Here is a 25,824-nt window from a genome sequence, read left to right as displayed (position 1 = left end):
CGCTGCAGTGGCCCCGAGGTTGGTCTGTGGGGTCTCTCAGTCCCCCCGGAGAGCCTGTCCAGTCTCCTGGCTTCAAGTCTGCCAGCATCTGATGCCTCCTGAGTTCATCGCCAGCTTGAAGACTCACCTTCCGCCGTCAGCACCTCCTCACAGAAGGAGCCCCCTCACCCCCGTCTGCCCTCACAGAGGTGTGAGTGGGAGAGCCCCCGCTTACTGTGTCTCCATGTGCCTCAGCCAACACCGGTCTCCTGCCCGCCCTTTTCCTGACCTGTCCCTCTTTTTTTTTTTTTTTTTTTTTTTTTTTTAAATATATTTTATTGATTTTTACAGAGAGGAAGGGAGAGGGACAGAGAGCTAGAAACATGGACGAGAGAGAAACATCGATCAGCTGCCTCCCGCACATCTGACTGGGGATGTGCCTGAAACCAAGGTACATGCCCTTGACCGGAATCAAACCCGGGACCCTTCAGTCCGCAGGCCGACGCTCTATGCACTGAGCCACACCGGTCAGAGCATGACCTGTCCCTCTTGCCTCTTCCCTGTCTCAGGCAACGGCCTAACCCCTGAGGGTGGCCTTGCTCCTCTCTCCCCCTCACACCCCACACTCAGTCCCGTGGTTGTCTGGGCAGCTCGGCTCCCATTAAACATCCAGAATCCGAACCCCCCACCGCCTCTCAGTCGGAGCCTCCCTCCTAGGCCCACCTGGGTCGGGCCAGTGGCCTCCACTCTGGCCTCTTCTTCCCCTCTCTCCCCCGAGGAGGCTGCTCAAATGTGAGTAGGGCCAGATCTCTCCTCTCCTCCAAAAGCTTCGTGACGGCCCTGATGCAGAGGGCAAGTCAGTTCAGCCCGGCCCCAGGTGGCCTCCTACCCCAGGACCTTTGCACCTGATGGCCCTGCTGCCTGGGGCACTGTCCACCCACATGTCCATGTGACTGATCCCCTTTCCTCCTTCAGAGCCCCCTGGGTGGGCACTTCCTCCCCTGCAGGAAGTGGGAGCTGTCCCCGCCTTTAAGCTGTGGCCGGTGCACAGGAGGCACCACCAGATGTCTGCCGGGCGGTGAGCGGGCAAGCCAGTGGGATCAGGACGGGCAGTCGCTCCCTCCGTTTCAGGCCGGAAGGGGGCGTCCTCAGCTGCCCGCCGTGCTCCCCTCCGCCCTGTCCTCCCCCTCGGCTCCCACCCCTCCTCCCCTGCCCCCTTACCCTTGGCAATCTTGATGTCCAGGGCCGTGCGGATCAGAGCCATGAGGGTGGAATTAAAGTGGACGGTGTTGTCGTCGGCAACAGGCAGATCCATTCGAAGGAGCCGCTGCGGAAAACCACAGGGGGGGGCCGTCATTCCCACACTCCGGGCCCAGTCTCCCGTGAGCCAGACCCACCCTCCCGGGAGCCCCGGGAGAACTCTGAAGGCAGTGGCTGAGGTGCCCCCCGCCCTCAGGGGACCTGTCCCAGCGCCCCATTTCCCGGTTTCCCTTAGCGGCCTGTGGGGAGGGCCCTGGGGGCTCTCTTAAGCAGAGCCCTCCCCTTCCTCTCCCGCAGGCGGGACCCCAGAGCTGGGTTCCCAGGGCCCCAGACCCTCGCCCTGCCCCAGAGTTCTCCCGGACAGCTCCGTTCCGAATCACCCCGAAGAAGTGCACAAGCCGGATCAGAGCGGACATGCAACAGCCAGGCAGAGGGGCCCACGGCCACACCGCCCGGGGGCCGCTGGCTCCGTCCCCACCCCCGCTCGGCCCAGACCAGACCAGACGGGCACCGGCCACATCATTTCTCCGAGAAGCAGCAGGCGGTGGCCCCGGCCGACGGGGTGGGCCCCTCGCAGACATGCAGCAAGGCCAGGCCATCGCACACAATGGCGGACGGGCACGTGCAGACGGAATCTCGAGACTCATTCATAGCTCCGTGGAACGGGATCTCGGGGGAGTCTGGGGAGGGCCGGGGAGGGTTCCCGTGGCCCCGGGGAGAGAGGACTCCCCATGCCCCAGGCAGGGGCCCCGGGCCCTTGCTTGGCGAAGTGGGGAGAATGCTGGGGCTGGGGTGCGCCAGCCCAGGCTGGGGTGGCATGGAGGTGGGGGTCCAGGGTGAGTTTGGGGTTCACATGGGAGCTCAGACACCTCAGCAGGAGACACAGAGTTGGACGAGGGGGAAGTGGGGACAGACCCGGAGTAGACACAGGAAGTGGGCGGGGGCAGAGTGGGGAGGGAGGCGGCAGGTGGAGGCACATAGACGGGCCGCGGGGACAGCTGTGGGGCTGCGCCCCGCGCAGGGGGTCCCCGTCTCAGGAACCGTGGATTTGTGCATCGAAAAGGACAGCTTCCCCTCGGAAGAGCGTCTGGTTCTCACCACGTCTCTGGGTTACAATTTCCCAGCAGACAGCGCCCTCTGGGAACGGGGCTCTTTTCGATTTTGCACAAATGTGTCTTATGACCCAGAGGCCAGAGGGGAGCTCGCCCGCCCCTCTCTTGGGAGGGCATGTGCGCACACACACACACACACACACACACTCACACACACACTCTCACACACACACTCACACACACACTCACACACACACTCACACACACACACACACACACTCACACACACACTCTCACACACACACACACACACACACTCACACACACACACTCACACACACACACACACTCACACACACACACTCACACACACACACTCACACACACACACTCACACACTCACTCACACACACACACTCACACACACACACACACACTCACACACACACACTCACACACACACTCTCACACACACACTCACACACACATACTCACACACACACACACACTCACACACACTCACACACACTCACACACACACACACACTCACACACACTCACACACACACACACACACTCACACACACTCACACACACTCACACAGACAAGCAGAGACCAAGAGAAAGGAGAGAGGATGACCACAGAGGGGGGACAGGTGCAGGGGTCTCTGAGGTGCTGGTGGGTGGTCTCTTCCAGGCCGTGGCTGGGGAGGAGGGGTGCATAGAGGAGCAGGAGGAACGAGGCTGCGGAGAGGCAGCTACAGGAGGCAGGAGGGAACGGTGTTGGCAGGATGGGAGGGAGGACTCTTGCAGACACAGGGTGGACCACGGTGGGTGGGAGAATGAGATGATGGGGTACTCGCATTTTTAGGGGGGGACGTTAAAGATCATCCCTGAGCTTTTCGTGGATGAGCTGGAGGAGACAGAGCACCAGTCCTGGGGTGCCAGAGTGGATTCTGAGATGGGGTCCTGGAGGGGGGCTGGCCCCGCCGCCTGGCAGCAGGACCCTTGCTCCTTCAGCCAGCATGCACCGCCCCCACCCAGCCCCGGTCGGCCACGGTGCCTGCCCGCCCCAGGCTCCCGCCAAGGCAGCGTGCATGGCCTGCGTCAGGGTGCCACGGTCCAGGGGTCCGGCTGCGGCCTGCCTGCCCACTCTGGAACAATGGAGAGGCACGTTGGGGGGTCTTGGGGGGTAGCGGGTGGCATAGGGATGGGAGCTGGGGAACAGCTCCAGGGGTGGGAGGAGTGGGGGGGAGAGGCTGTGGGTGTTCCTCGGGATCTTGTATCCCCAAGGCCCTAGGTCAGAGATCAGCTTCAGGTGTGTGTGGGGGTTGGGGCGCTGCTGGACCTGGGGGTTCCAGACATAAAAGGTGGGGCCAGGGTCATGCCTTTTTGGGGCCAAAGCCCCCTGCCAAACGGCACCTGCCCCTGGCCTGGGAGTGGGGGCCGCTCTGTGTGGGCAGCAAGGAGGCACGGTGGGGATCCCCCCTGAAGTGTGTTTGTGTCTAATTTGGTTCCCAGAGACCAAATACAGGGGACTGGGGGCGCCCCCTCCCCCCCGCATGTCGGCCATAATGGAGTCTCAAAACACCAAACACACTCATCAGAAGGACGGACACGGTGTGCTCCTTAGATCAAGGAGTGGTCATGGTCCATTGACTCGAGGAGGAAAGGAAAAGAAAAAAGAAAAAAGAGAAAAAGAGAGAAAGAAGAACAACGCTGGAAAAAGAGGCTGGCCGGTGTTCCTGGCCAGCACGGAGAGGGCCCGGGGCCCGGCGGTGGTGTCAGCTCAGGTAATCTACCTTGTAAGCCACTCTGGCCGGACACTTCTTCCCCAGACCCAGGGGCGGAGACATGTGTCTCAGCATCTGATACATGTCCGGGTAAGGCATGCGGCCCCTGGCAGCACCGAAAACAAGAACGGGGACGGGACGGAGAACCAAAGGAAGGTGGAGGGAGGGGGGGAAAACAGAAGAGAAAAAAAAACCAAAACCAAAAAAAAACAAAAAAAAAACAACCAAAACCACAGGAGCCGAAAAAATATAGAGAGATGCAGAGAACGATAAAATAGGTGTTTCAAATAAATGGAAAAGAGGAGGGGGAAAAAATGGAAGAAAAGGTAATTAAAAAATATTATTTCACTGCTTCCAAGCAGGGAGAGAGAGAGAGAAAAGAGAAAGGTCAGATTCAGCTTTGACTCTGAGCTATAGTTTCTGGTGGAAAGTGGAGGGAACCGGGGCTGGGGGGGCAGGGGGGATGGTTTCCCCTCATTTTGGAAGGCCTGAAACAATGCTTTTGTTTGATGTTATTTTTGAAAACTGGGTCAAGTTCTCTGGTTTGGCTGAGGCTGGTCTCTGAGGGGACCTAGATGGGGAGGAGGGGCCGGGGGTGGTGGGAGGGCTGGGGGCTCCGAGAGGCAAAGGGTAGCGGGGGAGAGAGTGGAGGTAATGGTGGGGGGAGGAGAGCAAAGTTACGATTCCCCCTGGATGTCTGATTTGGGGTGCCGTTGAGACCCTAGGATGGGCAGCTTCAGCTAAGAGCAAGCAGAATGGCTGAAGGGAACAGAGAGGTATGTTCCATGCTTCATCAAGTCTAGTGACTGCATTCTGTTGGCTGAGAGAGTTCTCTAGTTTTAATGCAAGAGAAAGAGAGATGGCTCTTTTTTTCGGAGAAAGATATATATATGTGAAATATATATATTGAAGAACCCAAGCCACACTCATTCCATGGATGCTAGCAGGTTTTAGTGGAAATCAAACCTTGCAAGCAACCCTATGAGGACATTTCTTGCCTAAGCCGAGAGGGGGAGATATTACGCGCAATAAACTGTACATATCCTTATAATGAATCCGACCACTGAAAGGAGAAGAGAGGGGATTAGTGGAGGCACAGGGGTCAGGCGGCCTTCACGCTGTCTTCCTGTGCACGCAGTGAGGTCACAATGTCAGGGGCTGGGGACCCCTGGCCTGAAGGGGCCGGGGAGGCTTGGGATCAGTCACTCCCAGACCCCAGGGGGCAGAGGGTTTCAGCTGGGGGTGTGCCCAGAGCGCCGGGCTCCGGGCACCTGCTCTAGGGCTCTCCTTGAACCTCCCTCCTCCACAATCTACACAGGAGCTACACTGGGATCAGGGGGCTCGTGGACTAGAGGACAGGGGGACGCATCCCACTGCTGTGACCTAAAATCAAAACAGGAAGAGTTAGGAACCAGCTGGAAATCAAGTCCCAGGCCCCGCGGCTCACCCGGCCTCTCGGTGGGTCACGGAGGACTTGCGGGCTGCAGGGATGGCAGGGTGACTCCTCCCACCTTCCCTGGAGGGCCTTCCCTCCGGCTCTCAGGCCCAGAAAGGTGCCCATTGATGCCTTCTCAGGCCCCACGCTCAGCCCGAACCAGCATCTCCTGTCGCTGGCTGATGGGCTCTCAGCATCAGGACGGGGCCTCTGCATGTCCTGCGAGTGCTTGGTGTTGAGCCGGCACTCAGTACCCACGCACAGAATGGAGCTCACCCTCCAAAACCGCTGCCTGGCAGCCAGGAGAGGTACCCGGGCGCCCCTGAGACCCTGTGTCCTCTCCCCTGGCTGTGGGACCAGGGGACCCCAGCAGAAGCTGCCTTCTGCCCCTCTGACCTTGCAGCCAATCTCCTGTGCCAAGGGAGCGAGGCCAGATCCCAACCCCTCTCTCCCTGAGGCTGAGAGGCCTCTGGCTTCCTCCCTGGGGCCCGGCACACGTGTCGTGTCCTCACTATCCGGAGGCCTCCCAGTGAGGGGCAGGGGAAGCTCCGAGGGGACCAACCCCTCATGGCCGACTCCCTCCCTCAGCGCCCAGAAAGCCTGGGGCTTGGGCAGGGCTGGTACCCAAAGCTTTGAACCCGGGGTCTGTGAGGGTGCTGTTTCTCATTTCCTCCCTCTGGACTGATTCCCCTGAGATTCCCGCTGGCCCCTCAGACGGCCCAGATCTGGAGCCTGCCCTCGCCTATGGGAAGTGCCAGAGGGGGCAGTGCGGCTGCAGGGTCTGGGGGGCTCCTTACCACGCTGCGGGGTCGTACTCAGCCCAGACACGCACGTACTCATCCAGGTGGTGTGGCCCCAGGATGGAGGAGTCTCGGGTGAGGTACTCAAAGTTGTCCATGATGACAGCGACGAAGAGGTTCAGCATCTGCGGGAACCCCAGGGGCCAAGACGGAGCCGGGGAAGAGTGAAAACCCATCCAAACACATTTACACAGAGGACCGGAGGGAGAGAGGGAGGGAGATGAGATGGAGAGAGGGAGACAGAGAGAGAGAAGGGGGATAGGGATCGTGAGGGAAAGCACATGCTCACACAAGGAGCCCAGGCAGAGAGATGGAGAAACGGAGATGTGGGAGGGAGACAGAGGAAAGTGGAGACAGGAAGTTGGAGAGAGAGGGGAATAGAGGCTGTTGTGAGATGGTGGCCAAAAGCAAGGGAACTGCCATCACCCTAAACCCTCCCATATCTGGCCTCCAATAAGGCCCCACGTGGGCAAGAATCTGTGTTCCCAGCCCCAGCACAAAGCAAGCACTCAGCAAATACAGGCCGGGGCAAAAGCACTTACAGCAGTGAGTGTAAGAAACAGGTTATTTGTGGGTTTTATAATTTACTAGTAATTACTTATTAATTACTGTATGCTTTTCCATATACACAACTGTAAACCTACTTTTGTCCCACCCTGTGTTTCTAGGATGGATGGATGGATGGATGGATTTTCCCGCCCTCATCTGCATCTGGTAGCGCCTTTTTAGGTGTCCTTCTGGTCCTTAACAAACGGGGAACTTGCAATAGGCTTGCCTCCAGGCCTCTGCAAAAGTTGCTTCTTTAGTGGCAACCTGGGTACCTTCCCCTTGACACTTGGGATGCTGTGACTGGGTGTGGCTGACCCTCATCTCATGGCTCTTTAGACGCCATTGATTAGGGAAGAGCACATGACCCACGGTGGCCAATGAGAGCCTTCCCTGGGATTTTTGCTGGCAGTTTGGCAGCCATCTTGCCTCTCTAAGGAGAAAATATGAGGACAGCAAAGGTGATGGGGTCCACTTGCTTGGTTCTAGCTTCATCTGGACTTTTTAGTTACACAAGTTAGTGACCTGCATATTTTACTTAAGTCAGTTTATGTTACTTGCAACCAACTTGATGAATAGGTAGTCTAACTCCTGCTCACCATCCTTGTGGGCCACTCTTTGAAATCTTCCTTCGGTCCGAATTTCCCCCATCAAGCACAGATCGGATTGTGCTGCTCTCCACGCTGACTTGTCTGCTCATCATCCCCCCCCCAAAGTGAGAGAGCTGTGTTCTTTCCTATTATCCCCAGTGCCTCGCATAAGGTCTGGCACATAGTAGGCACTACACAAACGTTTAGATGGAAACATAACAGGTGTTTAATAAATGACATGTAATTCTAGATGCCCCTAACTTTAGTGATTCTATCTTGAATGAATCATTTCATATTGATTGAGCACCTGCTGTGTGCCAGTCACTATCCTAGGTACTGGTTACACAGCAGTGAACAAAATTCCTGCCCTCAGGGGCGAATGGTCAAGTGTTGTCGGTATTTTCTAGGTCCCTGCCCTTTGCAGACGGGCTGCGATGGAAGATCTTGTCCCCTGATGCACACACAGCTGCTGGACAATGGTGACTCTGGCCAGGGACTGCGCCGGCCCACGCAGACTCTCTCTTCTGGGAATTGGAGCAATGGACCTTCCTGGGTCAGCGGCTGTGAGCCTGAGGGTGTAGGTCTCCCCGTTGAGGTTACCATCGATAGTTTGAAAGAAGGTGGTGTGTCAGGCTTTTGCTGACAGATGCTGGTGCTTGGGCTGAGGTCTGCAAACAACATCTCTCGCATACAGGAAACTAGTCTTGGGAGGAGAGGATGGGATGAGGAGACTCCTCCTTCGCGCAAAGGTTTGTGTTGTGGGTTGAGCTGTATCTTCCCCCAAAAGACACGTTCACATCCTAAACCTTGGTCCCTGTGAATGTGGCCTTAATTTGGAAAAAGGATCTTTGTGCACGTCATCAAGTTAAGAAGAAGTCATACTAAATTAGGGTGGGCCCTAAATCCAACGTGACTACTGTCCTCATTAGAGGGAAATCTGGACACCAACGCACACAGAGAAGGCCATGTGAGGTTGAAGGCAGAGACTGGGGGATGCTGCCATAAGCCGAGGGATGCCTGGGGCCACCAGAAGCTGGAGGAGACCAGGAAGGATCCCTCCTAGAAGCTCTGGAGGGAGCACAGCCCCGACAACACATGGATTGGACTTCTAGCTTCCAGAACTGCGGGAGGACACGTCCCTGTTGTGTTAAGCCACCAAGTTTGTGAAACTGTCACAGCAGTCACAGGAGACAAGTAGCATCTGCAGCAGACAGCTAGGGTGTTAGCACTCCCTGAAGGTGCCAGGGGCAGCTGGGTTGGTTAGTAACACCCTCTTTTCCTTGTTAATATTTTTCTTTTATGTATTTTATTAACTTCAGCGAGGAAGGGAGAGGGATAGAGAGAAACATCAATGATGAGAGAGAATCACTGATCGGCTGCCTCCTGCACACCTTTGGGATTGAGCTCCTGCTCCTAGGAATCGAGCCTGCAACCCAGGCACGTGCCCTTGACCGGAATTGAACCCGGGATCCTTCAGTCCATAGGCCGATGCTCTATCCACTGAGCCAAACCAGTTAGGGCTCTTTCCCGTTTAATACTCCACCCCTGGCATTCCCACAGTCAGGAATCCCTGGTGCTTTCTACATTGTATGTCTCATTTTCCAACCTGTGTAGCCAATCCCTGTATTCAATACCCTCTGCTTGAAATACCTGGATAGTGTCTGTTCTGACTGTGCTGTGACTACTCTAGGGAGAGCAGAAAACAAAAGGGAGTACAGTGATAGGCCCCAGAGAGAGTGAGAAAGAGAAATCAGGATTGAGCAGGCAGCTGCTGTGGTTCGTGATCTATTTATCATCTATCTATCTATCTACCTATTCATCTACCTATCTATCTATCTATCTATCTATTCATCTACCTACCTACCTACCTATCATCTTTTTTCATCTATCTATCCATCCATTTTATTTTATTTACTGGTTCTTGCAGTGTTTCTTATCCTTGGGTCCTATGAGATTCCTCCTTCCAGCAAATTTATCTCTTACTATTGAGAACCCACGCAATCCTTTGCAAAGCTCCAAGCCCCCAGAGGATGTTTAAGTGGCTGACTTTCTTGCCTCCTGATCGTACACAGGAAGTCTCCCAGTTCTGAGAGAGAAGGTGGAAGACTCCTACACCTCCATGAAATGGGTCCCAGGAAGCTCTCAGCACCACTAGGTTTACCCTCAAGATACCAGTGAGTTTCAAAAAGGGGAGATTCTGCTCCCTTCCCCAGGGGATGCTTGACAATGTCTGGAGACATTTTTGGTTGTTGCAGCTGGAAGGGCAATGGGGCACATGCCTCTGGCATCTAGTGGGTCGAGCCCAGGGATGCTGTCCAACCACCTGCTATGCACAGAACGGCTCCCACCACAGTGCGGGACCCAGCCCCCCCTGCCAACGTGCTGAGGGTGAGAAACCCTGGCGAACCTGACCCCAGGCTGGCTCAGAAGCCTTCGAGGGAGCAAGTCTGCAACACAGTCACATTCTAGAGAAATCCACACCCCTAGGAGGGAGCCCACCCCCAAATGTCCACAGACTCACCAGAAAGGAGCAGAGGAAGATGAAGGAAACGAAGTAAAAATAAGCAAATTCATTGCCACACTCGGGAGTCAGGATGCCAGAGTTTTTATCACACGGTTTCCCACTGAGGCAGGAAAGCATGATGTTGTGCCAAGCCTCCCCGGTGGCACTCCTAAGGACAGAGAGGGGCATCAGGGACCTGGGCACCCAGCCCCGGACACAAGTGCCTCCCAGGGACTGTGGTTAAGCACTTGGGCTCTGGAGCCGGACCGGCACAGGGTTGAGCCCCGGGTAAGCAACTCTTTTCTCTGGGAACTCAGTGGGGGGGACTCTCATTCTCGGTTGTGCAGTAAAGCTCTTGGGGGGAGGGGGGAGGTGGGAAGTAAAAAAATGCTGATGCCAATGCCTCAATATCACGGTTGGATTCAACTAAGGACATAGGTGCATTTAAAAGACTTCCCTCTGTCCAGGCGATTGTCATCTTTTACTACTTTCTCCCTCGGTAACTGCTCCAGGCACACTGGGCTCCTCCAGCTTCTCCAGCATGCCGGCCATGCTTCAGCCTCAGGACCTTTGCACGTGCCACACCCTCGCCTGGACTGCCCTTCCTGGGATATCCATATGGCTCCCTTCTTTGCCTATATCTCTCAAATACCACCCCACTCAGGGAGGCAGGACAAACCAGCCCTCCATTCCTTTTTTGTTGTTGTTAAAAAATGAGAAAAAAAAATTTTGTGCCAAAATGTACATAACACAAAACTGACCATTTTAAGCATTTGAAAAATGTATAATTCAATGGCATTAAGCACATTCACAATGCCGTGTAACCATCACCACGATCCCCCTCCGGCACCTTTTCCTCTTTCCAAACTGGAAATGTGTGCTCATTAAATAACAACTCCCCACTCTCCTCTCGCCTGGTCCCTGGCCATCTCTGCTCCACTTTTTTTTCTTCTTCTCTCTTTCTTTGAGTTTGTCCATTTAAGGACAATCCTACATTATTTGTTCTTTTGTACCTTCATTTCCCTCTTAATCTTAAATGTTACCTTCTTCTAGTATCCTCTACCATTTATTACTGACTGTCTAACAGGAATAACACGTTTCCAGAAGGCAGAGAGAATGTTGTCCCTTTCTGCTTGTTCCCAGTACCACAGCAGTGCCTGGCACACAGCAGGTGCTCAATAAAGCTCTCGCGGGTGAAAGAAGGCACTCTTAACGTGCAGGCGGGATAAAGTACCAGGCCTCAGAGTCTATAAGCCTTGGTTTCCTCATCTTGTCACACGGGGCTGCCGAGAACCCCCGCCTCAGGATGGTCAGGAGTCGTCAGTGAGACGACGCCTTGAAAATGCCTTTCATGTTCGAGCTCCAGGGCCTTGAGCTCCTACCCCACCGACGCTCCTGGGTCCCCCACGCCCATCCCATGCCTCCTGGGCACAGAAGATGGAGGGCACCTACCTCCCCCACCGGAAGAGAAGGGAAAGGACACGCCCCCACCGGAAATGGAGAATGAAAGCGTCCGCCTCTCACCGGAAGAGAAGCATAAGGGCCTGGAAGAAGGTCCTGAAGTTGTTGTGCTCAGTGATCTGGAAGTCGTCCTCATCACTGTCCTCTTCCTCCACGTCGATGCCAATGTTGCCAAACACCTGGGGGACCGGAAGGCGATGACCAGGGGCCGACGTGCCCCTCAGTGGCTCCAGGGAACCCCCCCACTCAGTGCCCATGTCTGCGTCTCTGAACTGGGCCCCCGACCCCTCTCTGCCTAAGGCCAGTGGCCCTCCTGGAGTGGCTCTGGGAGCATCACGGGGGACCAGCACTCACCTGCATCCCGATGATGGCATAGATGAAGAAAAGCATGGCAATCAGCAGACAGACATAAGGCAGGGCCTGGTGGGAAGGAAGTTAGACAAGAGCCCTGCAGACCACATTCTAAGCAAGACGCACCGTGTGAGCATCGCCAACCTCCGTTCCAGATTCAGCTACAGCGGTAGGGGGTGGGGGGTGGGGGTGGGGTCTGCTTTCCCTCTCAGTGGCTCACCTTGAACGACTGCACAAAGGTCCAGAGGAGAATGCGGATGGTGTAACCCTGCCGCAGGAGTTTGATGAGCCGGGCTGCTCGGAAGAGGCGGAGGAAGCTCAGGTTGATGAAGTTATTCTGGGGAGATGGAGAGAGAGGGGTGACCATCCACCCACCCCCAGGGGCTTAGAGCCATCACCACTCACAGAGGACCCTACATGAAGCCAACCAACAGGAGAAAGCAAGCCAGACCCCAAATAAGGAGGGAGAGGAGAGAAAGCACTATTAATGCAATGGTGCAGAGGAAAAAACTTGGAAAAAGGGACAAAGTAGGGTGGGGAGGGGTGGGGGGAGAAGGAGGAAAAGGCATCAACTCAGAAAGCGTAAGCCCTCCCTGCCAGCCCATCCGCAAAGGGGAAAGGAAAGGAAAAAAAGGAGAGAGAGGAAAGGGGTAGGGGGCGGGTGGGGGAAGAAATAACAAAAGAACAAGGAAAAGAAAATATATCCGAATCATCCAATCAGGAAAAAAATCGAGATGGTTTTTGTTTCTCCCAACAACCAAATGCACTGAGACGATAGGACACAAGCGGGTCAAGTTGCCAAACCCATCACACATACGATGCACAAACACCGGGCAGGGTGGGGGGCCAGCGCGCTAGGGCCTGAGTGGACGGGGGCGGGTTCCAGGGCATGTTACGCTCTAGGCCAGAAATGCATCTGTCGTGGGACTCACCGGGCACCCTGCCCTGCCCTGCCGAGCTGCCCACCCGCTCCTGCCCGCCCTCACCTCACCCCACGGCCAAGAGGACTCTCGAGCCAATTGGAGAAGTTGAAGAGCATCTTTTCTTACCCCCTTGGCGAGCGGGCATGGGGAGGACAGGAGGGAGCTGGGGCTGTTCGGCTGCAGGGCGAGTCCTCGCTGCCCGCTGAGTCGGAGAAGATGCATTTGGGGCCCTTTTCCCCCCTCTCAGGGATGGCTTCTCAGCTCCTGGGGCTGGGTGGAGTAGCACGGGACCGGGCCTGCGGGAAGCAGGAAGTACGCAGGGCCCGTGGGTGGGTGAGCTGGCCATCAGCCCAGGCCCACCAGGGGCGGTGCTGGGGGCTGGGAGGTGGGCCGTCCCTGCCCCCAGGACCTCCCTGGGGGGCCCCTGCCTCTGCTCAAAGACCCCTACCTGGTTGCTGCCTTCACCTCCTCCCACCCAAGCCAGAACCTGGGGCCAGACGACAGGGAGAGGGGGAGGCGGGAGGCAGCCGGCCAGCTTGGTGGGTTGGGGCCCTGGTCATGTAACTGTCACCTGGGGCCGCAGGGGGCATGGTGGGGGACAAGGCACTAGAAGTCACAAACGGACCCAATCTCATTGCCTGGCTGACAAAGTTATTCTGTGGGGCCTGAGCGGTTTTGTACCGAAAAGCAGGTGGCACTGTTTTAACAATCAGAATCCCCCTAAGTCTGGCTTTCTGGCAACCCTGCACCTGCTTCCGTCCTGACAGCAGTGAGCTGGGGCTCGGGTGCCCACCTCAGAGCAGGCCAGAGGTCCCCATTCTGGAAGTGGCACCTGCATTTCAGCCCCGTCTCTGCAGACAGGACCACCTCTGCTTTCACTCAGCCGGTGGGCTGCGCTAGAGAGGCCTTCACTGGAGCCGGGAAACCCCGTGGAGCCAGATTTAAAGGGGCTCAGCCCTCACCCCCAAGTGGCACAGGGGTGACCACACAGGTCGCCCTGACAGTCACAGCTCCCCTTTAGGCCTCAAAAGCTTGGATGACGGGTTCCACGGGCGTCTTACATGGCAGGCTCCCCAGGGCTTCCCGGCCCCAAATCTACACCCGCTTGCTCTGGCCCAGGGTGCCAGGACAGTGATGGGGCTCAAGGAATTTCTGGGGCGGACGAGACGCCTCTGGATTTGCTGGCAAAGCCTCGGACACTAGTTGGCTCCCGTGTCCCTAGGATGGGAATGGGGATGGGAAGATCCTACTCTGAACTCAGTGGGCTGAGCACGGTGACAACGTCTCAAGCTCCCTGAACGAGCCCCACGGACCTGCCTCCCGCGGGGCCTTGCCTGGCCACCCAGCTCCACCAGCTGTCCCCAGCTTCTCCCCTCCGTCCCCAGAGGACAAGCCATCCCTTCGTGGGGCAGTATGCGCGTGTGGACTTGCTCGGCATGCAGAGGCAGGCGGGCCCTGGAAGCAGCCTCGGGGACTCGGGGCGAGCGGGGAGCCTGCCACCATGCGGGAGACGCCGGGGCCTCGCGGGGGGCCTTGCGGGGAGACGCGTGCGGGACGTGCGGAGCCAGGGGGAGGAGACACGTGGGAGGGAGGGGCGGAGATGAGAGAGGCCCAGGTGATGGGGCAGGGAAGGAGCTAGTCTGCCCTGGTCCACCCCTCCCCCTCTTCCCAGGTCTGCAGCCAGTCCTTCAGGCGCTCACAGAACTTCGGGCAGCTTCCCTCTTTCTAGCTTCCATCTTCCCGTCCACAGGCCACAAGGCGCAGCTGTCCTCTGCTCCAACCCTGCCCTGGGCATTCAGGCGCCGGCCCCGAAGGCTGCTGTGCTCAAGGGTGCCAGAGCTCAGGACCGGGAACCACCCACCGATGGCTCCGGAGAAATCCTGGCCCCTCCGGCCCAGAACCCCCCTCTGAGCTCCAGCCCCAGAGCCACCTGCCAATCGCCTCCTTCCAGGGTGTCCGTAAGGCGCCTCACATACTCACACTCTTCCCCAACCCAGCCTCGGGGCGTCCCCTGACCACCTCCGGGTCCAGCCAGACTCGAGTCCCTCCAGGTTAAGGTGACCAGATGTCCCGATTTTTAACAATTTGTCCCACGTCCCACAGCTTTTTAAAAACGCCGTGGGGCCAAAACCGGTTTGGCTCAGTGGTAGAGCATCGGTCTGCGGACTGAAAGGTACCGGGTTCGATTCCGGTCAAGGGCATGTACCTTGGTTGAGGGCACATCCCAGGTAGGGGGTGTGCAGGAGGCAGCTGGCCGATGTTTCTCTCATCGACATTTCTAGCTCACTATTCCTTCCTCTCTGGAAAAATCAATAAAATATATTAACAAAAACAAAAACAAAAACGCTGTGTTACGTGGTACAAATTGTTAAAAATGCGGGACGTCTGGTCATCTTATTCCAGGTACCCCTCTCGCCCACAGCCCAGGGGGACCCACCCCCGGGTTCTGGGGAGGCCCGTACTCAGACGGCTAGTCTCTGCTGGCCTCCTGCAGCCCAGGCCCCACCAAACTGTTCGGGCTCTGCAGCCACAGCGACCTTGTCTAATCACACTTCTGATGGCTCCCCCCTGCTCCAAATCCTCCCACGCCCCCACAACCACGCCCCAGGGCCTGGTCCCTCTGCCCTCTTTACTTCCCGTGGGCCAGCCTTCCGCAGCTCTTTGCTCCAGCCACACCCCTCACTGCAGCCCTGACCCCTGTGTGCTGTCCCTTCGCCTGTGCTGCTACACCTCATATGCCCTTTCCCCGCCTCCGCCTGGTCAGCACTGCTCGTTCTTCCGCTTGTGGCACAGTTACAATTTCAAGTGGGTTTGCTGAGTGGTTTGACCAGGTGAGGGGGGCAGTGGTGGTGTTTGCTTTTGCCCACCCCCCTCATTAAATGTTTGGTAAATGAGCACACGTGTACCCTAGGAGAGGAATGCTGGTGTAAAGGTGCGCTAAGGGCTGGGCGGGGAAGAGGCAGGCCAGATGTAACAGAGTGAGAGGGCGCAGGTGTGTGAGGAGCTGAGCGAGTGAGGAGAGAGACAGTGTATGCTGGGGTGGTGGTGGTGGTGGTGGTGGTGGTATGGGCCTGCAGGGTGGATGGATGTGAGAGAGGAGGGATAGTGTGTGCATCTGTGTATATGTAGGGCAGGAGAGAGATAGTGAGGGGTCAGAGACAGAGCCAGAAAGAGGAGAGGGCATGTGTGTGCAGTCTGTGTGTGTGTGCAGTCTGTGTGTGTGTGTGTGTGCGTTTGTGACTCATGGCCTTGGCGGGCCGGCCCATCTGGAAGCAGCTGGGACCCCAGCCTTAGCAGTTCTGAGTTTCCCTCACCTGAGAGTCTCTGCCTGCATGCGGCCCACCCCGCAGACCCCCCCTCCCCCTTCCTCCATCAGGCTTGGAGATTCGTCTCTGGTGATCAAGCCCAGAGAGTGCCAGGGCTGAGAACGGGGTCAGGGATGGCGGACCTTTCCTGGCACTCAGTGATTGGAGGGCAGCTGAGGGTCCCGAGGGTCAGATGTGTGTAAGCAGTGGGGTGGGAGGCCCAGCCAGCCGCCTTGTCCTGGCAAACCCATCCTTTTCTCTGCAAAAGATGCAAATCAAGCCAAACAGAAAACCCCAATTCAGAACCCAATGAAAACAAGGAGAGAGAGGGGGAGGGGGGGGGAGAGAGAGAGAGAGAGAGAGAGAGAGAGAGAGAGAGAGAGAGAGAGAGAGAGAGGGAGAGAGAAGCACTGTAGGAATGAAGAAGGAGGGGCTGGGGGTTGGAGAGGGGACAGATGAGGGGAGGGAAGAGGGACAGACAGATGGGGAAGGAAGAGGGGCAGACAAACGGGGGGAGGAGGCGGGCAGGAAATAAGAGGGGGTGTCAGGCATTCCCAGTCAGAAAGCCCAGGGCATGACATGCAGCACTGATGCGAGAAGATGCGTTCACAGTTAATGTAAGGCATTTAGACTTCAGAAAGAAGTAACACCAACCGAATTCTAGATGCAGATGTTGAAGATGGAGGGGGAGCCAGCGGGCGGGGACAGTTGGGGAGGCGTGTTCAGCGTTTTTTAGGTTGATTTGTAACCAGTGCCAAAAAACCAATGGGTTTCGGTTCCCGGGCGGGGAGTGGGGGTGGTGGTGGTGGGTTGGGAGATAGTCATTGGTGTATGAATACACAGACCACGTCATGGATGAACAAATGGATTTCATAGTGCATTTTGATTGGATGAGTTTTTCAGACGGCGTTGTGCCAATATACAGTTTAAAGAGCAGGCATGAAAAGAGACAAGACAAGAAACACAGTCATTATCCATCGTACGCAGGGCAAACCCTCGTCACCCCGGCCGCTTAGGGCAGCCGCTGAGGCCCATGGGTCTCAGGCCCCTGGCCCCCTCCCCCCCGGACCTGCCCTCCAAGGGTCTGGTTCCTCCTGCCTCAGACCTAGCGGGCTTACCTGGGGGGCAGGCAGGGGTGACTGTGGCTCCTTGCCTGGCAGGGCAGGTCCCCCCCCCCCATCCCAGGTTGGGAGTTTATCCTTCTTAAAGGGTCCAAACACCCACCCTCCCTCTAGCTTTCCCTCCAAATGATTCTGAGAGCCAGGGGCCGGCGCACCAAGGAAAACTCAAGTGCATCCACGGTAATAAAGGCGATAACAAAGCCACCACCATTGGTGAACTATATTTTCTGGTAGGTTCTGTGCCAAGCACTTCACATTGATGGCTCTGACTTATTAAAAGTTGCCATCTTTCTCCTATGAATGTCAGCCCCATGGGGGCAGCATTCTTCCTATTGATGATTGATTGATTTCAGAGAGAAAGGGAGGGGGAGAGAGATAGAAACATCAACTATAAGAATCATTGATCGGCTGCCTCCTGCATGCCCCCTACTGGGGATCCTCCTGCATGCCCCTTAACTGGGGATCGAGCCTGCAACCCAGGCATGTACCCTTGATGCTAATGAAATCCAGGGCCCCTCAGTCTGCAGGTGGATGCTCTAACCATTGAGCCAACTCAGCTAGGGTGAGGCAGCATTCTTGTATATTTTGATTTGTTCACTGCTCTGTCTCCAGCACCTATAACAATGCCTGGCATACAGCAAGCACTCAATGCATGCTTCCTGAGTGCAGGAATGAACGGAAGGTCTGATGGGCTTAGTTAGGATGATCCCTATATACAGGTTGAAGTACAGAAGAAGGAACACTACTGCTCAACATCAAACAACTCATAGAAAGGGCTGTTTGACTATTATACTTAATGGTCTTGATGCCTTTGAATTGGATCCTGTGCCCCATCCTCCTGACCATCCCCCCCTCCCCCGCCCGCCATGTCTTGCAGCCAGGAGGACGTACTGTTGGGGTTCAGCCCTATGGATCTCTTATGGCAACTGGAGGTGATACCCACTTTCTCCACCTGCCTTACTGGGTGGTAGGCCACACATCCCAACCTCCTGCCCCAGAGGGATGTTGGCTCAAGGCCGCCTAGAGCTCAGGTGGAGGGCAAGAAGCCAGTTGGGGCGCTGACTTCTTAGAAACTTAGGTCTCCCGGTTTGGCTCAGTGGATAGAGCGTCGGCCTGCGGACTGAAAGGTCCCGGGTTCGATTCCGGTCAAGGGCATGTACCTTGGTTGCGGGCACATCCCCAGAAGGGGGTGTGCAAGAGGCAGCTGATGGATGATTCTCTCTCATCGATGTTTCTGACTCTCTATCCCTCTCTCTTCCTCTCTGTAAAAAAGTCAATAAAATATATTTAAAGAAAAAAAGAAACTTAGGTCTCGGTGCTGGTTCTCTGCCAAGGGACAGTGGCCAGGTGGGGACACCCCAACAAGGAAAGACCCGGGTGGGAACACCCTCTCTTGAGGAAAGTATCGAGTGGGATGGGGGGAAGGGGAATTTCTGGATCCCTGGAGCTGAAGGCAGAGTTGTGGCCAAGAGACCACTTGGGTGCGAGTGCTGGGAGGCGAAGAGCCCCCTCCTGTGAGCTCCCCAGCCCTGCCAGTCTCCAGGACGGAGAGTGGGCCAGCTACTCTCCTTCTGCGGTGGGGAGGGGGGCCCACATGTGGGGACACCCCAGGAAACACCAATGTCCCCTTAGGAGTCACCAGGCCAGGCTGGGTCAACTTAGGTGGGTGCCTCTCTCCCCTGAGCACCGGGCCTCCGTTTCCTCATCTGTGAAATGGTACAACACCCTCTTTCTTGGGCAGCAACCCACTCAGAACTATCCTCTGCTCCTCTCGGCCTTCCGGCCCTTCTTTCTCCCTTCTGGCTGGGCTTGGCCAATGGGAGGTGCTGGCAGGGCTTGGCCAATGGGAGGTGTTGGCAGGGCTTGGCCAATGGGAGGTGCTGGCTGGGCTTGGCCAATGGGAGGTGCTGGCTGGGCTTGGCCAATGGGAGGTGCTGGCGGGAGTCAGCACCAGGAGAGAAAGGCTGGGTGCTTCTCCCAAATGCTTCCTACTTTTGGCCCTTAGCCTCTGTTAGGGGTCCTCTCCTAGTCCACAGCCCCTCACCAATCCAGGCCAGGTCTCTCCCTCCCCCCCCTTCAGCACCTGAGCAGGTGACAGCTCCTCACAGTGGCTGGGTTTTGGATGCCTTCCCTCCTTCCCCATGAACAGTCTTTGCTTTCCAAGCCATAATTTAACTGTCCAAGGGAATTCACTTCTATGCCGAGCCCTACACCTATGCCGTGAGCGAATCCACGTGAAATGCTTGGCACAATACCCGGCAATCGAATGCTCCGTTCTCGGCGGCCATCCTTATTTTTATTGCTGTTATTGTGAGGCGGATACCACTCCGGCCCTTGGCTCTGACACATTCGGCTTCTGCCCCCTTCCCCGCTTTGAGGATCCTCGCAACCTCCTGAGGGCCCTCAGGCCTGGGCTCAATGGCAAATGGCCAAGGAGGGATCTTGAACAGAAGATCTGGGGCCCCAAGTCTTCTAGACAAGATACAAGGACAATGTGGGGCCGGTCGAGAGACCCCCCACGTGTGTGTGGGGGATCCCCCAGGTCTGGGGGCAGAGCAGGGTGGATGTCCTGGGAGTGGTGTCCCTTTGTTGGCCCAAGGGCCACGGCTCCCTCCTGCCCATGAACCAGGTCCTGACAGCCAGCTGGGGCTGTAGGGACCTGCTGCTTCTGGATGACCTCTTTCCCATCTCCCCCGCCCCCTGCCCCCGCGCCCTCCCAGCCAGGAGCTGCCCAGAAAGAAGCCGGCGGGAAACTTACCCCAAACTCAGTCACGAGGATGTCGGTGATGCTGCCCAGAACAGTCACAAAATCGAAGATGTTCCAGGCATCGCGGAAATAATTCTAGAATGGGGACCCACAAGACAAAGATGCCAACTCAGGGCTCATGCTGGGTCCTCCAAGGCCAGCCGGGGCCACAGCTCCCATCGACCCGAGTGCTGGGATGGTCTTGGCCATTTAAGTAGCAAAATGCTACGGAGCGGACTCCTCTGAGCTGCCCCTTCGCAGAACCCAGGCCTGCCGCTAGCTTGCCTGACCCCAGAGGGGGCCTCCAGGGCCCTCGCCAGCTCTGCTGGGGAGAAGACCTCAAAACAAGGACCATCACTCGTTTTACACGAGGCGACAAGCTCAGTGAGTGAAGCCATCCCTGGGCTGGCCGGGGAGCACCATGGAAGTGAAGGGCCAGGTTTGACCCCAGGCTGGGACTTGGAGTCTGGAGTTCATGTTGAGGAGCCTACGGAATCAGGACTGTGTTCACAGCACACTCCCAAGGAGAGCGGCCACTGGGCTCACCTCCCAGCTGTGTGGCTGTGGGCTAGTGACTTAGCCTCTCTGGGCCTCCACTTTCTGATCTGGGGAAGGGGAACAGTAACAAGGGCACAGAGGCCTCCCGGGCACCTGCCAGGCTGCCTGTCCTGGCTCCTCAGTGCCAGGGGTCCTCAAACTTTTTAAAGTGGGGGCCAGATCACGGTCCCTCAGAGAGCTGGAGGGCCGGACTATATGAACTACTAATTCCTACTGTAACACCTCGGCTGTGCTCACTGCCCAAAAAACCTGGTGGGCCGGATCAGACTCCTCTGCGGGCTGCATGTGGCCCGCGGGCCGTAGTTTGAAGACGCCTGCCTCAGTCGATAGATTGGGCCTGGCATCTAGTTCTAGCCGATGGGCTGTGAGCAGAGGCCATGTGGGTCACTTTCCGCCAGTCTGGACTGTCAGAACTCTCTTAACCCTGGCAACCTGATGGGGCTGCCCCAGGAGCCTGGGTCCCTGAGTATCTACAGGCAAAGACAGCCCCTCCCCCAGCCCCCTACTGGGTATCAACAGAACCTTGGTTGACTTAAGCAGCTGAGATGTGAGGGCTGTTGGCTACTGCAGCTGACTTGATAGGTCCTGATTGGTACATCCCTGGGCTGGTGCCGGCTCAACCGGGGCACACAGGTGCAGCGCGTGGTTGTTAAAACACTGAAATATTCCACGTGACTTGAGCCCACACCAAGCAGTACCCCTGCCTGGATCTACAGGTCTGGCCGAGACGCTCCCCCCCCCCCCCCCCCAGCCCCCTGCGGCTCCTTGAGACTCAAGCCAAACACAGGCCTTCCCAGCTTTCTCACAAGGCTTAGGCTGGGTGTTCTAAGTGCTCAGCTCCCCCCGAGTATCTGACCTGCAGCAACCTCCCTCCCAGAAGGGCCCAGGCTTTAGAGCTGTGCTTCCCAGGACTAGTTCTTTCAGCAAGGCTGAGGGAAATGTCCCCAGTTGGACTCTGTGGGTCTTGGCGCCCTCTTTTGGACGATAGGGTGTAACAACCATCCTATAATGGAGTCTGAGTGGGATTTGCCAGGGGTCCTCAAACTTTTTAAAGCGGGGGCCAGATCACGGTCCCTCAGAGAGCTGGAGGGCCGGACTATATGAACTACTAATTCCTACTGTAACATCTCGGCTGCGCTCACTGCCCAAAAAACCTGGCGGGCCGGATCAGACTCCTCTGCGGGCCGCATGTGGCCCGCGGGCCGTAGTTTGAAGACGCCTGCTAGGCGCTCAATAGATGGACATGGTTGTTTTACGGTTATCGAAAAGCAATGCAGGTCCCAATGGCACTTGGGCCCCACTCATCTTCCTTCGTATAACGTGACTGCGCACCTTCGTTACTCTGCCCAGAGGCTTTCTCAGGCTGCCTATTTGCTGGGGAATTAACAGCTCCCCTGGGAGCAGCCCTTCACCATGGCCGATGGGCACTGGAGGGTAAAGACTCCAGCTCCCTTCCCTGTCAATGGAATGATGCTGGTGACCCTCTGCTGCCCCCTGGAGGGCCTCAGCAGGATTGCAACCTGTGCAGGATTCCCCTCCTCTTCACTCCTGTTTCCCCTATCGTGTGTTTCTTGGGGGTCACCTCTCCGAGAAATTCTTCTTCTTCTTTTTTTTTTAATATATATTTTATTGATTTTTTACAGAGAGGAAGAGAGAGGGATAGAGAGTTATAAACATCGATGAAAGAGAATCATCGATTAGCTGTCTCTTGCACAACCCCCACTAAGGATATGCCCGCAACCAAGGATTCATGCCCTTGACCGGAATCGAACCCGGGACCTTTCAGTCTGCAAGCCGACGCTCTATCCATTGAGCCAAACCGGTTTCGGCTGATAAATTCTTTTCACTCAATCTCCGTCTCAGGTTCTGCTTTTGGGGGAGCCCAAAGGAAGAAAACTTCCTAGGTGCGGAGTGACAGGCCTCCAGTCCCTGGAGTACAGGGCTCTGCTCTTCGGCCTACATTTCACCTGGGCATCCTGGGGCTTCCTCTAAACTGCAGGGAGAAGGTTGGTGCGGGGACTGCCCTTGGCTGGGAGATGGAGCCCAGCTCCCTGGAGAAATCACCACCAGGAGACTGATGAGGAGGGAAGAATCTGACAGCTGCACTGGGCGGGGCCCACAGGGCTCTCCATTTTGGAGGTGTGGACACAGGAGCCCAGAGGCCAGTGCCCTGCTTGTGGCCACCCAGCCAGAGAGGGGCTGAGCCAGGATTCGCACCCAGGGATGGGAACATCGGAGCCCACGCCCTTGCCCACACGCAGGCTGTGACCTGTCCTGGTGGCACTCCCAGGACGAGGATGCTGAGCTGGTGCCACAGCCTGGCTGCAGGGTGCTCCTCCTGCCTGGCTGGTGCTCAGCTCGGGGTCTGAAAGCCTGGGCAACGCCCTGGATAGCCCCGGGGGGGGGGCGGTCATTAAAAACACAGATTCAGGCCCTGGCTGGTTTGGCTCAGCTGGTTGGACCACTCTCTCCCGAAACAAACAAACAAATAAAGCAATAAAATTAAATTTAAAAAAAATACAGATTTGATCGAAACCGGTTTGGCTCAGTGGATAGAGTGTCGGTCTGCGGACTGAGAGGTCCCAGGTTTGATTCCAGTCAGGGGCATGTACCTTGGTTTCGGGCGCATCCCCAGTGGGGGGTGTGTAAGAGGCAGCTGGTCGATGTTTCTCATCGATGTTTCTAGCTCTCTATCCCTCTCCCTTCCTCTCTGTGGAAAATCAATAAAATATATATTTTTTTAAATACAGATTTGCCCAGTTGGCGTGGCTCAGTGGTTGAGCATGGTCAACCTATGAACTAGGAGGTCAGGATCCAATTCCCAGTCAGGGCACATGCACAGGTTGTGGGCTCCATTCCATGTAGGGCGTGCAGGAGGCAGCCGATCAATGATTCTCTCTCATTGATGTTTCTCTCTCTCTCTCTCCCTCTCCCTTCCTCTCTGAAATAAAAAATATATATATTTTTAAAAATTAAAAAGAAAGAAAGGAAGAAAAGTAAAAACAGATTTGAGGCCCCTACCTGACCAAGTGGATCAGAATCTCTGGGGATGGGTCTGGGGCAGGATCCCATTTAAAAAAAAAAATCTCCCAGCCGAGGCCGGTTTGGCTCAGTGGTAGAGCATCGGTCTGCAGATTGAAGGGTCCCAGATTCGATTCTGGTCAAGGGCATGTGCATTGGTTGCGGGCACATCCCTGGTGGGGGGTGTGCAAGAGGCAGCTGGTCGATGTTTCTCTCTCATCGACGTTTCTAGCTCTCTATCTCTCTCCCTTCCTCCTCTCTGTAAAATATCAATAAAATATATTTAAAAAAAAAATCCCCCAAAGTACTTCTGAGAGGGAGCAGAGTCGGAAGCCCCGGCGGGAACCCTTCCCTGCCAGGCTTCCCTCTCAGTCTCCAGACACACACTCTTTGTGTTGAGGGTGGGCAAGGGTTCTCCCGAGAGAGAGGCAGCGACGGAGGAGAGGTGAGGTGACAGAGCCCGGGTACCATGGCAATGGCGATCTCTCTGGTGTTAAAGCTGATGCCCTGTACCTTTCGGACCTCACGGACCACCAGTGGTCCGCGGACCACCAGCTGGCGACCGGTGCCCCCTGCCACTTCGAGCAGCCCAGGCGAGACCCAGGCTGACCCCAGGTGCGGTGGGTCATTTTCTGCAGAGAAACAGGCTAACGGGTCCTTAGGGAAGTCTCAGCTGGGTCATTCGTGGGGACCTTCTGGAAGTCACTCCAAGTTAGAACCCATCAGCTCGGGCTTTCCTCAGCGTTTCCGTGTGCGGTGACCCTCCTGGGCCACCCGGGAAGACCTTCTCAGAGGAAGCTCTCTAAACGCTTAAGATCAGGTACCCAGGATGGCAAGAACAGCTGTTATATTGGGATACGGTGATCAACATATTTTTAAAATGGTGATGTAATGATGAATGCACGTCCTCATTAACGTGTTAGACACGGTGTAGTTGAAGGTTTAATAACCACCAGCATTCTGAAGCAGTGATGAGTGCAAATGAGACTGTAAGGCCCCTGCCACCTCTACAATACACGAGGAAAGCGTGTGGTTTGTATTGCTAAGGCTGCAGGAGTTTGCTGTCTGCTTGCCCGATGGAAGGCTCAAGCCCAGTCAGTAGCTGGTAAAAGGTAACGATGCAATCACTTGCATCACTGGGGAATGCAGTCCAGTGAATGGATTCTAAACTGCATTTGGGGGGAAAAAAAGAAAGAAACAAAAAAGGAAACGGAGTCCAGGAGAAGGGCAGGGCATGTGACGGGGGGCTGACACTCATTTCCCTCCTGGTGTCCATATGCACGTCTGAGTGCTGGGCTCCACTATCGAATGCGTCACTCACTGTGGGTCGCAGCTTCAGCAGCTGGAATGCGGTCGGAGATCAGTTTCCTTACTCTAGAATGGGCCATTCCCAGGAAGGACCGAATAAGTGCCCGCCTTGCACATAGTAAGTCCACACGTGCCAGGTGTCATGAGTGTTACTAGGCAAGCACCAAGAACGTCTCAGTAGTCTGTGGGCCTTGGAAGGATGCTCCAGCCACCCCTGGGGTGGGGTCTTGGTGCCAGGTGGGTGGGCCGTCACCCAGCACCCAGTGGCCCTCGGGGCTTCCCCCCAACACACAACTCTAGCCCTGAAGCTGTACTTACCAGAATCCCAAAAGCCATGACTTTGAGCAGACATTCCAGAGAGAAGAGGGAGGTGAAGACGATGTTGAACACCCTCAGAACGTTGTCATAAGCAAGCGAGGACCCGTAGAACTAGAGGGGGAAGAGGGAAGGGTGTCGGGGTCAGTGGGTGGCAGGGTCTGGGGAGGCGGCTCAGTGGCTGTCCTACCGGGGCCAGGCAGGACTCACACTTGAGGCCCCTGTTGACCCCCGTGGAGCCAACTCCAGGCAAGCTCTTTACAAGAAAACAAAAACTCCTGCCGAAACCGGTTTGGCTCAATGGACAGAGCGTTGGCTTGGGGACTGAAAGGTCCCGGGTTCGATTCCAGTCAAGGGCATGTACCTTGGTTGCGGGCACATCTCCAGTAGGGGGTGTGCAAGAGGCAGCTGATCGATGATTCTCTCTCATCGATGTTTCTAACTCTCTCTCTCTCTCTTCTTCTCTGTATAAAATCAATAAAATATATTAACAAAAAAACTCCTGAGATCCTGGGACAGCCTGGCTGGGCGGGGCTGGATGCCTAAAGCAGGCTCTCTGCAGGGACCTTTGTTTTCCGATCCCCTTTTAATGCCTACCTGCATGCTCCCCTGAGACCACTCCCACGCCAAGTTTTACAACATTTCCAGCCCCAAAGAGTTTCCCTGCATTCCCTCCCAGGTGACTGTTGCCCCAGAGGTAACAGTTCTTCTGACTCCTTGGGAGATATTCTTTAAAAAAAAAAAAATTATATATATA

At 56.1% G+C, this 25,824-nt stretch overlaps 1 protein-coding gene across 17 annotated transcripts in view; it reads right to left on the bottom strand.

The window, feature by feature from the left end:
- Window positions 1–25,824, bottom strand: part of CACNA1A (calcium voltage-gated channel subunit alpha1 A) — a 316,764-nt gene that overhangs the window by 11,821 nt on the left and 279,119 nt on the right. For 9 of the 17 annotated variants that reach the window (XM_045576056.1, XM_045576055.1, XM_045576051.1 and 6 more), the window contains 10 exons: window positions 25,071–25,181; window positions 19,878–19,961; window positions 16,653–16,658; window positions 11,991–12,107; window positions 11,774–11,839; window positions 11,483–11,598; window positions 9,977–10,127; window positions 6,317–6,444; window positions 4,094–4,190; window positions 1,201–1,306 (listed from right to left, as the gene is read on the bottom strand). In XM_045576056.1, coding sequence (XP_045432012.1) covers window positions 1,201–1,306; window positions 4,094–4,190; window positions 6,317–6,444; window positions 9,977–10,127; window positions 11,483–11,598; window positions 11,774–11,839; window positions 11,991–12,107; window positions 16,653–16,658; window positions 19,878–19,961; window positions 25,071–25,181 — 982 coding nt within the window. Of the gene's footprint in view, window positions 1–1,200; window positions 1,307–2,883; window positions 3,446–4,093; window positions 4,191–5,050; window positions 5,148–6,316; window positions 6,445–9,976; window positions 10,128–11,482; window positions 11,599–11,773; window positions 11,840–11,990; window positions 12,108–16,652; window positions 16,659–19,877; window positions 19,962–25,070; window positions 25,182–25,824 lie in introns of those variants that run through there. The other 8 variants (XM_045576053.1, XM_036422804.2, XM_045576049.1 and 5 more) reach the window with 4 other exon arrangements.

Source organism: Pipistrellus kuhlii, unplaced genomic scaffold, assembly GCF_014108245.1.
Source record: "Pipistrellus kuhlii isolate mPipKuh1 unplaced genomic scaffold, mPipKuh1.p scaffold_m20_p_73, whole genome shotgun sequence".
NCBI classification, from domain to species: domain Eukaryota; kingdom Metazoa; phylum Chordata; class Mammalia; order Chiroptera; family Vespertilionidae; genus Pipistrellus; species Pipistrellus kuhlii.
The sequence above is the reverse complement of the archived record's forward strand: the minus strand, read 5'-3'. Positions and strand labels throughout refer to the sequence as shown.